We start from the raw sequence: 12,752 nt of genomic DNA on the forward strand, positions 1-12,752 counted from the left end.
GAATGAGTTGGGTTGATGTTAAATAAAAATACTTGACTGTAGCTTGACATCTTACAAATTTTAAAACTGTTCTCCTTTGTTTTGATACAGTGGTGGAATCTATTACAAATGAGTCTGAACCACCTGAGACTTCACTAGGTAATGACACATGTCAGCAGCATCTGTCCTTATTGTCATCATCATCTGAGAACCTCAGGTTCTCTCTCATTGTAAATTCATGTTGCAACATCATTTTTTTTTTTGTCACAGCAGTTAATTTTCTTTCTAATCATAACCATTGTTCAAGAAGTCTCTTCTTCCATTCAGTTTTGTATCTGGACCTGGTCTCTTTCTCTACTTAAGTCAACAAAACTATCCAATCTAAAGCACCCTTTTCCTAACCCTGCGTATTCTGCCAGCTTGATGTTGTGTTGAATATTTCATACAATATTTTTTGTATAATGATTCATTCATACCTTCTACTCTGGCAACATACTTTCCACTAACACTCATTCTGTCACATTCATTTATATGTTTGATGTTTTCTCTATTATTTAAGTGAAATTCAATGCTTCTTGAATTGGCTTATGCTTTAACACTTTTTTTAAAGTTTTTTTTTTATTTATGGTTATTATTGACTATATCTTTCTAGCATTGTTGAGGAGGTACTAGGGTGAAGTAAAGATTTAAAAAAATAAGGACATTGCTTACTTTGACAGGCATATTTTAAACTAAATGTATTATATAGAAGAAGGAATGTTATTTTGCTGCAAATTTTTCATTTTCTTTCTTTTTAAAAAAAGATCTACTTGTTATCTTCATTTCTGTCATCTGTACTCAAGGTGTGTGAAGCACCATGGTGACTAGGGTTATTCTTTTATAATTATCATAGAAGCATCAACTCTGTCTTCCCAAACTATAATCCTGCCCACCCCAAATGAGCCTCAGATTGAACCAGGTAAATACATTATTTTGTATTTCATGTAGAAGGTGAGTGTTTGTGGAGAATAAGAATGGAAAGACAAGATGGGCACTACTTGATATCAAAAGCCCCGCCTTAATCCCTTGGCTCACAGTCCTTGCTGCCCTACTTCTTCTGCCCATCATCTGTAGCCAGTCATGTGGAAGTGTGAATATTCTTTAGAATATGGCCAAAAAAACACCTCTCAGCTGCTGTACAAGTCTTTAATATAGAAAATAGTCATGTTTCTGGGGAAGATCATGTATATTCTATTGAAATATAAATATATATCCTAATTGAAATATTTTATCACCTTGACTAGTTTTACAAATTATATGGTCATGTAGAAGAAAGTATTTCAAAATATCTGATTTGTGTTTGAGATGAACAGAAATAGGCTTTCCTGTGCAATCCATATGAAAAGGTATAACTGGTCAGTCACCTTTTCATTAAGGTCCTTGACTTCTTTCCACTCCGTCCTGCATTGGTTTGGCCATTTCACTATGTGCAAATTAGAGAAACTGAAATTAAACTGGTTACTTTGGCAAGTCATAAAAGGTTTACTTGATTGTTGAGTAATGAAGGAGAGCAAGTCATCAACATGGATAACTAAATATTCTTCTTCTTACAAGGAAAAATCCTCTCAATAGCCATATGCTGTATTGGAATAGGAGTTTATTACAAATAAGCCCAAACTTGTGTTTTGATTGCCATTGAACTCTTTTATTTGACTCTATTTCCAAAGGACGTGTAGATATTAATTTTACTTATTGTCCTCAGAAATACCTTATTAATATTGCCTATTAAACTCTACAGTTTAATGATTAGCAAAATTCTGCATTGACTGCATTAACTGAATCTGTGTTAGTTATCTCTAACTTTGCAAAATTTATTGGTTTTATTAGCTGTAATTATTAATATTTTTGAAATGTTTAATTGTGAATATTATTAGTAAATTTTATCTTTCTGAATCATTTTTGTGGCATTGCCCCATGATATGCCTTTACCTGCTGCACACCATCTGTATTATACCCCAGGGGGAACAAATCTCCTGACAGTAGGAAGCAAGGACGTTGGGGTCAGAAAGTCATAAAACTGAAAGAAATTCTAAAATCAGAAAATTTTAGAGTTGGAAGGACTCTTTAAACCTTCTGTAACTTTTGATGGAGATCCGGCAGCTGTCACCCAGTGATTAGCAAAGGGAGCTCTAAATGCCCAGGTTCCGGGCTTCTAAGGCAGTATAACCTCCAACATATCTTGGTGTTCATCTCTCTACAGGTAAGAAGGTTCCACCACAACCATTGCAGGCCTTACATATTTTTATTTAGTATCAAGAGGAAGTCTCTGCAGACTCTTTAGAAACTTTTAATAGCTAATAGCTCTTATTTTCAGCAATCTTTTCCTAAGGTGCTTGAAACTCTGTGACCTTGAAAAACATTGTTTCTTTCTACCTCTCTCATCCCAAACACACTTTATTCCAACCACATGAGATGTTTCCACAAACTGCAACCCTGTTCTGTTTTGATAATATCTTTTCTCCAGCAGGATACACTTTTAATTTTCTTGGTGAAGAAATAATTGGTTTTTATACTGAATGTCCTAGAACCCCTTTGGGAATTGCCAGCGAAGGAATAACATTCTTCAGTAACCTATCCTTTTAATTTCTGTTCAATTTCTCTTTCTCAGTATGACAAATAAAAATTGTTCGGTTTAATAAGATTAATTTTTTTTCCATCAGCACATTCTATTCAAATGCATTTATTTTCTAGGTAATTTTGGAATGTGGCATGCTGACTTTTATTTTTATAGAAGTAATTGTATCTATTTGTACTCAAAATATGTATTGTTCTGGAATAATCTGATAAAATGGTATGTACATGTATTAAGAATGAATATTTGTTATTATGAAATTAATTTTAACCTGTTTTAAAGGTATTTGAAGATGTTTTTGGAATTCCAACAGTTTCATTGTCCAGCTGAATATCTTGGATATCATTCAATGTTCCTTCTTGTTTTGTTATAATGAAAAATTATCCTCCTATACTTTGTAGCTCTCTGGAAGCATTCATTGCATTGATTGCTGTGTATTTACACCATCAGTCACTCAACAAACATCTCTGAGAGCCTTGAGGTTATTAAATGCTGTGATTTTTTTAAGAGCTCTAGAGCTCCAAACCTTATGTCTTTTTTTGTTTTAGCTCCCAAGCAGACACTGCGCATTCCTCCCAAACCAAAAACATCGCCACGTCCAAGAGTTCCACAGACACAACCAGGTAAATACATATTTTTATTCTGGCCTGAAAACTTTTATGTTAGTGAAATTATTCTGTAGAATTACAGCAAGTTGGGTTTTTAATCCTTGGGAAACAAGTCTTCCTTTGAAACCTAATAAAATATTCACACACACTTTTAGACTAAAATGTATATTATTATAGAATAGCTTATTCTTGAGAGCTTCCCTACTGTTACATGATTTTAAATGGGAGATGGAGAAGAATAAAATTTCTTTAAAAAGTAGCCTGTCAACTTTTCTTCACTCTCCCAACTTGAAAATTTCTACTCTTTCCATTATTTTTGAATGTTCCTCCTTTTGCCAATCACCTAGGTGTTTTTTGTTTTGTTTTGTTTTTTTACCTTTCATTAGATTTTATTTAACTTTAATGTCAAGATGATAACATAATTCCTCTCTTATAACATAAAAATTACATAATATTGCTTTGGTTGTTTTGCTGTAAAATTTTCATAAGGACCCCAAAAAGATACATTATAAACCATTTTTTATTCTGTTCAAGAAGTTCTCATTTGAATGATTAGCCCTAAATTCTTAACCAAGCTCTTGTCTAATTTCTCCAATCTCCATTTTGGACTACCATAAACTTGACATGCCTCAAATAAAGCTTATTGTTTTTCCGCCTTTCAATTTACATCTGTGGCAGGTTTTCAGTGTTTTATATCTGGTTTTTACCTCTCTTCCTCTTCTAGCCTCTGCAATTCATCTGTCACTAATCATGGGACATTCTAGCATTAGTGCCTACTCTAAGCATCTATCCAGAATATTATTAGTAATTCTAGTCTTTTGTCATTGAGCAACTGATCTCCTGTCTCTCTTCCCTCCTAATTTTAAATTGTATCACCCCTTGATGCTCAAGTGATTGTTTATCTAATTCATTTAATCAGTTAATCATTCAACAAATATTTCTTGCATTCTTACTATGTGCCAGGCAATGCACTAGACACTAGGACTGTAAAATAGAATGGAACCCTTCCATTGCCAAGGAAATTACAGTCTAGGCCAGGGGTTGGCAAACTCATTAGTCAACAGAGCCAAATATCAACAGTACAACGATTGAAATTTCTTTTGAGGGCCAAAATTTTTAAACTTAAACAATATAGGTAGGTACATTGCTGATCGAGGAAGCGCCCGCACTGTGGAAGAGCCACACTCAACGGGCCAAAGAGCCTCATGTGGCTCACGAGCTGCAGGTTGCCCGACCTGGGGTCTAGGCCCATCACCTAAATTTAAATGTATCATTTATACATGGTCTTCATCCAAAAAGTATATGAGGTGCACCTAAAGGAAACCTCACTACTACTAATGGTCTGGTGAAAGAAAAACATTAGCAGGTAGGAGTGTTAACTTCCCAAAACAAATCCTTTAATCATATTGGAGTGTCCCTACTGAAAGAGAGAAGCTATGTATTTGTCTATGGTCTTTAATGTCTTATTCTGAGGGAAATTTTCGCTGTTATTTTTTTCTTTAAAGGAAAATTCCTTAAAAGACATTTCTATGTTCCACATCTAACTAATGTTTTTTAGATCTATTTTAATGTACTTAAAAATGTGTTATTTAATTACTAAAAGTTTGCTATGAAAATAATACAAATATGATACTTAAGTATATGAGGGTACTAAGGCAAAAATCCCTTGATAGAATGAGAAATTTTAAATAATAATAATAAATACGTGTGAAATGTTAATATATAAGAACCATTGTTGAAAATAACTAATGATTAATGAATAGAATAAAAACAAAAAACCAAAGCAAGTATATTAAATTTGTGGATAAGAAACTAAAGTCTAACTTTAAAAAATAAATCAGCAGATAAAATCATGAGGATGCTCGCAACTTTTTATTTCAATATAAAACATGAAACGAAAGGAGAAATGGAAATAAATAAGAAAGCATGAAAGCTTAAAGAATGTTGGAAAATAAGAGTAGGGGTGAAAAATAAGTGCTGGGAGTTAAGACATTGGGAATATAAATTTCTGGTTAGTAAAATTTTTAAAAGTGAAAGATATGAAGTAACAAGGAAAACATTCATAATTTTCTTTTTGAGCTGTACTCTCTGCATATAAAAATACAGAATAATAAATAAACAGCTTACTCTAAATTTCTATTGTACTATATTTAAAGTTCAAATTTATTTGATTTAGACCATTAGCCAACCTTCTTCCACAAGATATACAGCTTCAGAGGGGATAGGTTCATATGCTCAATGCATTTCACTCTAAATCTGAAACCGTTGAGTGGCTGCCATATAAGCAAGCAAGATTCCTGATTCAGTCCCAACTGAAGCAACTTTCAGTGTCTCCTGCAGAAGACAGCTGCAACCCCAATACTGCTGGCTTTCTCCATGCTACTTAATGCAAGGAAACAATTTAGAAAATTGATCGTGAAAAAACAAAATACATTAATGAATAGGAGAGAAACAAAAAACCAAAGCAAGTATATTAAATTTGTGGATAAGAAACTAAAGTCTAATTATTCCTCTTAAACGTGGATGAAATTAGATTCTTTCTTACCCAAGAGAATATTATCTTACCTAATAGATCCAGCAATATTTTGGGGGGTTTTATAGTCTCTCAAGAATGTGTGCATACTACTAAATATTTCAAAGGTATAGTCAAATCCTAGTACTTCCCTCTAACCCTTGGCTTGCTCTTTATCAACTTCAAAAAGCTTTTCTGGTAAGAGAATGTTCTGTTCATATTACAATACCAAATGCAAATTATTGTTGTTGGGCTGGAAGGGTATCATCTGACAATAGTGTATGCACCTTAAAGTGCGACACAGTGAGTTCCTCTACCACTTTTTTTAGGATAGAATTCTGTAATTGGGCATGCTACCTCTCTTATTTATACTTAAACTGTGTTTATAATTAGATGGCAAAATTTAAATTTCTATTTGCCATTGAAGGCAAAGGGGGATAAAAAGAAATTGGAACAAATCATCAAGAATGTATTGTCATTAAATAAAGGTTTTTAAATTTAGATGTCTGTGTTCATAGGTAATACTTAACAATCCCATTATTAATTTTATACCTGGAAATCTTATAATCACCCAAACTATAGGTGCTTCTAGTTTTTGTAGGAGCAAACAAAAAGAAAATTAGAATGTTCTCAGATCCTTCAATGTCAGCTCCGTAGAGACTATCTAGAAGTGGAAACAATTTTATAGCAGTCTAGTTTCCACATCATTTTGACGTATGACCTTAAATTCTCACAACCATCCTTTGAGTTAAGACAGGTTTATTATTTCCTTCTAAAACATGAGAAACAAGTTAAAAATGTGACCTGCAGAGCTTGAATATAGAGGATCCGGGTGTTTGGACCTAGTGGTAATGTCTGAACCTCAGCTTCAGTTCAAGTCTTGTCTCTGGTACTGAACTATGTAACCTCAGGTCACCAACCCAGTGAAGCTGAGAATTCCTTCCTCCCCCTGTTTGGATGAGAATCAAAGGGCATAAGCCTAATGAAAGCAATTTTTGAAACTATAAAATAAGCTATAAATGAATTAGATTTTTTTTTCCTGTTATCTTTTACATCAGCACCTATTACTCTAAAGCAGGGGTCCCCAAACTTTTTTCACAGGGGGCCAGTTCACTGTGCCTCAGACCATTGGAGGGCCGGACTATAAAAAAACTATGAACAAATCCCTATGCACACTGCACACATCTTATTTTAAAGTAAAAAGACAAAACTGAAATAAATACAATATTTAAAATAAAAAACAAGTAAATTTAAATCAACAAACTGACCAGTATTTCAATGGGAACTATGCTCCTCTCACTGACCACCAATGAAAGAGGTGCCCCTTCCAGAAGTGCGGCGGGGGCAGGATAAATGGCCTCAGGGGCCCGCGGGCTGTAGTTTGGGGACCCCTGCTCTAAAGGAACAGCTGCAGAAAGACTCTTTTAGTTTGTGAACGTATTCATTTAAAGGGTTATTTGGAGCCTAGGACTTGCAGGGAGAATAGAATGCCAGCCCACCCACTCCATCCCAGTCCCTTTCTGCTTTGTCCTGATCTGACTTTAAGCTTCTTTTATCTGTGCTTCTTGGGCTTCTACTCTGACTCACCGAACTCATCTTCAAAGAAAGACACGGTGTGTGGTGGGTGGGGGATGGTGAAGGAGAAGTCAATCAAACATCCAAAAAAGAAGAGCATTCTCACATTAATTTAATTGGTAGTCTCTTCTGAAATGACGGTTTTAAAAAAATCCTCTATCTTACCTTTATTCATAGTCAAATTTTGCATTCCTTACATTTCATTTTTCTAAAACTATCTGGACATCTAATTGATCTGTTTTTAGAGCTTAAGGTTTCTTTTTCTACATATCTCCCATTTTACTGCTTTTTTTTTTCTGTCCATGGTCAGACTTATACTTTATCAAATCATATGTGTTAAGCATGACTGGGAGATGCTGAAACCAAATGGCTCACAGTCTGAGTTCTCTCTTTCAGCTCCTAAGGTGTTCCAGGATGTTACCTCAAAGCCAAAAATGTCACCAAGGCCAGAAGTGTCATATACTCCACCTGGTAAATGTTTTATTTCATATTTGAGCCAAATGCACTCCACTGTCCCACTCTGCTGCAATGAAACATGAGAGCTGATAGATGTGAGGATGTGATGGATTTCACTTATGTTCAGATACCATGTTATATCATACATGGCATGATCATGTCAGAGGTTTTGTAAGAATTATGTAAGTGTTCATATAGTAAGCTATGGATATAATCAAAAAGCAAAAATGTATGCCAAGAATAGAATGTTTCTGGCCCTGGCCAGTTGGTTCAGTGGTAAAGCACTGGCCCGGAGTGTGGAAGTTCCGAGTTTGATTCCCAGCCAGGGCACAGAGAAGTGCTCATCTGCTTCTCCACCCTTCCCCCTTTCCTTTCTCTCTCTTTTCCCCTCCCGCAGCCAAGGCTCCATAGGTGCAAAGTTGGCCCAGGCGCTGAGGACGGCTCCATGGCCTCCGCCTCAGGTGCTAGAATGGCTCCAGCCACAATGGAGCAATGCCCCAAATGGGCAGAACATTGTCCCCTGGTGGGCATGCTGGGTGGATCCTGGTCGAGCCTATGTGGGAGTCTGTCTGACTGCCTCCCCACTTCTAACTTTGGGAAAAATAATAATAATAACAAACATATTAATGTTGGCTGTGAGGAGTATGAAGAGTAATACTATACAAGATACATAAAAACTATAAACAGGCCAGTTCTGGTCAGGTTTTGCTGCCAAATAAATTTAAAAGGACCATTTGGGTTTTAGAGCAATTTGGGCTTCAGAACTATGGGTAAGGAATCATGAATACATAGTTGTAGAAGGTCAATGAAATGGAAAACAGACCACAGTGTATAAAGAAGATATAACTGAGAGACTAGGAAGGAGAGTCAGATAGAGGTTTTTGAAAAAGGAATGAGAGCAAGAGAAGGATGGTGTGAAAAAGAAGCCATGTCAAGGGAATGATTTTTTTTTTTTTAAGATTTGGAGCACTTGAGCTGTTTTATAGGTGGAGGGTAAGAAACCTATGGATAAATGGAAATATGGACTAATGGAGAAAAATATCAGATAATATAAACAATGGAAAATAAAAAGCCATAGGAAAGATGGGGTGGAGGGTGGACCAAGAGCCCAGGTTAAGCTTGATAAGTGTCCTCCCAAAGGGCAGGTGATATACTTCTTCTCAGGCTGGACCTAAGGGCACAAGATTAGGATAAAGCAGTAGAGTACTGGAAGTAAAAGGGGTGTGTAGTCTACATGTATTACTTTGCTAAAGGATCAGTATCTTTGCAACCTGTTGCAGAATACACCTTATTGTAGACTTCAGATTTCACCGTCTATATTAGGCAATAACACATCGATTCTCTCGCCTGGCAGAACACCCATCCACATTCATTTTTATTTGTCCATATTAGACATTTCGCTCATAATTATCTTGTATGGTGCTTTAGAGTGGTGCTCTTTATTCAAAAGGATAGTTTTCCTGACCAGGCGGTGGCGCAGTAGATAGAGCATCAGACTGGGATGCGGAGGACCCAGGTTCGAGACCCCAAGGTTGCCAGCTTGAGCGCGGGCTCATCTGATTTGAGCAAAGCTCACCAGCTTGGACCCAAGGTCGCTGGCTTGAGCAAGGGGTTACTTGGTCTGCTGTAGCCCCACGGTCAAGGCACATATGAGAAAGCAATCAATGAACAACTAAGGTGTCACAAGGAGAAACTGATGATTGATGATTCTCATCTCTCTCCGTTCCTGTCTGTCCCTATCTATCCCTCTCTCTGATTCTCTCTCTGTCTCTGTAAAAATAAATAAATAAGGATAGTTTATTTCATTGATTGGTTTGTTACTATACATGGTAAGTTGGTTAATATAATTGAGTCTGAAATATAAAATGGTAAATATTCTTATAAGGAAATTAAAAGTGCCTTCTAAAAAAAATTGTCATTATTTATATTTGTTTCCCCTATCATGAAAGATTTAGGTTTTAAGAACCAGGTTCTCATTTAATTTTTTATTGATTGATTGATTTTATAGAGAGGAAGGAGAGAGAAACAGAGAGAGAGAAATATTGATTTGTTGTTCCACTTATTTATGCATTCACTGGTTGGTTCTTATATGTGCTGTGACCTGGGATCGAACTGACAACCCTGGCATATCCAGACAACACTCTTCACCAACTGAGCTACTCAGCCACTACCAAATCATTGTCTTAGTTAATTTAATACACAGAGACATGCTACACAGGGAAAAATAAAAAAATAAAAAGAAAAACTTGTATTTCTTGAAGCTACAATTGACCAGCCAAGAGAATTATCCATAACCCTTTCCTGTGAATATTTTTAGAATTTTTCTTTTCACCGATTTTAGCTGCTTTAGAAAGCCTACTATGGCAATTTATTATATCATCACTTCATGGTGAAAAAGTGCCAGTCGGCCCTGGCTGGGTGGTTCAGTGGATGGAGTGCCGTCTCAGCCCTCCCAGGTCACAAGTTCAGTCCCCTGCCAGGGTGCATGCAAGAAGCAACCAAAGAGTGCACAGCTCAGTCGAACAGCTAGGTGGAATGATGAGCTGGTTGAGGCCTCACTCTCTATCTTCCTTCTCCTCCTTCCTTTCATTTCTCCTCCCCCAAAATAAATAGAAAAATTAAAAGAAAGAAAAAAAAAGTGACAACTGCAGCAGCAGGAATTCACATTACCCAAGCCTAAATTCCTCAGTCAGCCAGAGCAGGCAGCGAGTAATGTATTTACAGTACAGTGGATTTATTGGTTGTACATTTCTTCTGTTTCTCCTTTCCTAATCCCAACTCCTCTCTGCCTAGCCTAGCACTGTAACCAATTAGGTTATTTATAAACTACCAGCGCTTTGTATGGTCCTGAGCCAAATCAAAGTGCCTTCCCTTTCACCCTCCTGATAAACATTTAGTTTGATTTACAACTAGAAATTTCTCATATTTTACTATTTCAATTCCCCAAAATACTACAGAGCAAAGGTGAAACATTCATTGTTTTGATGGGTTTTCTCTAACTTTGTTGACCACTGATCTTTTTAGGTAGATTTTTTTCTTTAAAAAAATCCAGAGTTTCAAGTTCCCTTGGATGTTATTTTTTTAGTTCATAAAAGTTCTAATTGAGTCAAGTTTCTTTTCAATAGACCAAATCCCACCACTGCAGTTTCACTGGTACTTAGTGGCCTAGACTAAGAACAGATACCTTAAACATCCCCAAAAGCAATAAAAAGGGAATGTCCATTTTATGTAGCCTATTTTTATACTAATGATATACAATGTGGTGTGTGAACACCTGGTACAATTTTTTTTTTCATCTTTCTTTAAAGCACAGTTTAAAGCCTGAATTCTAATTCTTTTTCTCCAGCACCATATCATATGAAAGAAAATTATACTGCCTACCAAAGAGATTCTGGTATTTATGAAATCTTCAGAGTGATAGGAAAACCTTTCAGCGAGAGAATAGGGCTAAAAAGGACCTCTGACTGGGGAAACTGAGTCAAAGAAGCATATTATCTTGCTCTTGGAAGAAGACTTTGCTATAGAAATCTGGTACCAGCAGTAGGCAAGTCACCCTGATATTTGCCCCAATGGGAAACAAGGTGTCAAATTCTATGCCGGCTGTTTTATTTTGCCAAAATAGAACTGGACACAGGCATTAAAAATATACTGGATAGCAGAGACTGAAAATGAATATGCTTATTGTTTAGCTGACATTTTTGTTCTTTGTTTTCATAGTCTCATATGAAATGATGTCATATGTCAGGAGGCCCTGATACCTAATATACTGGAAGCCACATCACTAAGAACAACAAAAATGGCAACATTTATCTAGTATTACTATGTAACAATACTCCATCAACTTTTCATGTGGTATCTTCTAATAAGTAGTTCATTTCCTTTGCTCTGTTTTCTCCTCCTGATAACTATTAGTGTCTCCTTCCTTCCTTCCTTCCTTCCTTCCTTCCTTCCTTCCTTCCTTCCTTCCTTCCTTCCTTCCTTCCTTCCTTCCTCCCCTTTCCTTTCTTCCTCCCCTTTCCTTTCTTCCTCCTCCTCCTCCTTCTTTTTCTTTTGCAAATGAGAGGAGGGGAGATAGAGAGACAGACTCCCACATGCACCTGGACTGGATCCACCCAGCAACCCCATCTGGGGCCATGCTCACAACCAAGCTATTTTTAGCATCTGAGGTGGTGGCTCCATGAAGCTACCTCAGTACCTGGGGCTGATGCACTTGAACCAATCAAGCCATGGCTATGGGAGGAGAAGAGAGATAGCTAGAGAGAGAGAAGGGAGAAGATAAGCAGATGGTTGCTTCTCCTGTGTCCCCTGACTGGAATGGAACCCAGGATATCCACACGCCATTTTACTACTGAGCCAACTGGCCAGGGCCTGTTAGTGTCTTTTAGAATAAAACTTTGTTCTTTTCTTATTCAAGAATTTTGCCTTTCTTGCTGTTTCCATCAATTTGTAGGCTATTTGTACACTTTATCTAAGATCCTGTATTTTCTATTGCTATCAGTAGAATTGTAGTGTGAATATCAAATGGCACCTAACCACTTTACTCAAACATTTTCTATTTTGAAGTCAATGTGAGAGAAACCTGCCTTCTTGGATTGAATTACTTTAGTATTTCCTCTTTGAAAAATTTTTCTCAAGGAGAGGCTTCAAAATGAAATTTTATTCCTACTGGAACCTTCCCTAGATGGTAGCATTCTTCCATTTTGAAAAGAATGGTATCTTTTTGGCTTTGTTCTTTAGCCACCGTGAAAGTACCTTTGCTTCGTTCTTGCTTTCCAGGTTTTATACCTGTGGACTGTTTCACTCCAGGTGTGACATTTAGAAGACACAGTGTTTCCTATCTTTGTTCTTTCAGTTCCAGGAGATGTGTTCCTTCCCCATAAACCAGACCACAAAGTCTCCCAGAGTGAACCTGGTAAATAAACTATTTTATTTTCCCAATTAGGAAGTATATTTTCAAAAGGATTCTTGAGTTAAAAAAAAATTTTTTTAATGATCGTGATGTGGAAGAAGC

At 36.5% G+C, this 12,752-nt stretch overlaps 1 protein-coding gene across 4 annotated transcripts in view; it reads left to right on the plus strand.

Moving 5' to 3' along the window:
- ABI3BP (ABI family member 3 binding protein) overlaps positions 1 to 12,752 on the plus strand; it is a 266,245-nt gene that overhangs the window by 188,716 nt on the left and 64,777 nt on the right. For 2 of the 4 annotated variants that reach the window (XM_066348013.1, XM_066348014.1), the window contains 4 exons: positions 91 to 138; positions 3,139 to 3,213; positions 7,682 to 7,756; positions 12,594 to 12,653. In XM_066348013.1, the coding sequence (XP_066204110.1) occupies positions 91 to 138; positions 3,139 to 3,213; positions 7,682 to 7,756; positions 12,594 to 12,653 (258 nt within the window). The remainder of the gene's footprint in view (positions 1 to 90; positions 139 to 3,138; positions 3,214 to 7,681; positions 7,757 to 12,593; positions 12,654 to 12,752) is intronic. The other 2 variants (XM_066348015.1, XM_066348016.1) reach the window with 1 other exon arrangement.

Source organism: Saccopteryx leptura, chromosome 8 (assembly GCF_036850995.1).
Source record: "Saccopteryx leptura isolate mSacLep1 chromosome 8, mSacLep1_pri_phased_curated, whole genome shotgun sequence".
NCBI classification, from domain to species: Eukaryota; Metazoa; Chordata; class Mammalia; order Chiroptera; family Emballonuridae; genus Saccopteryx; species Saccopteryx leptura.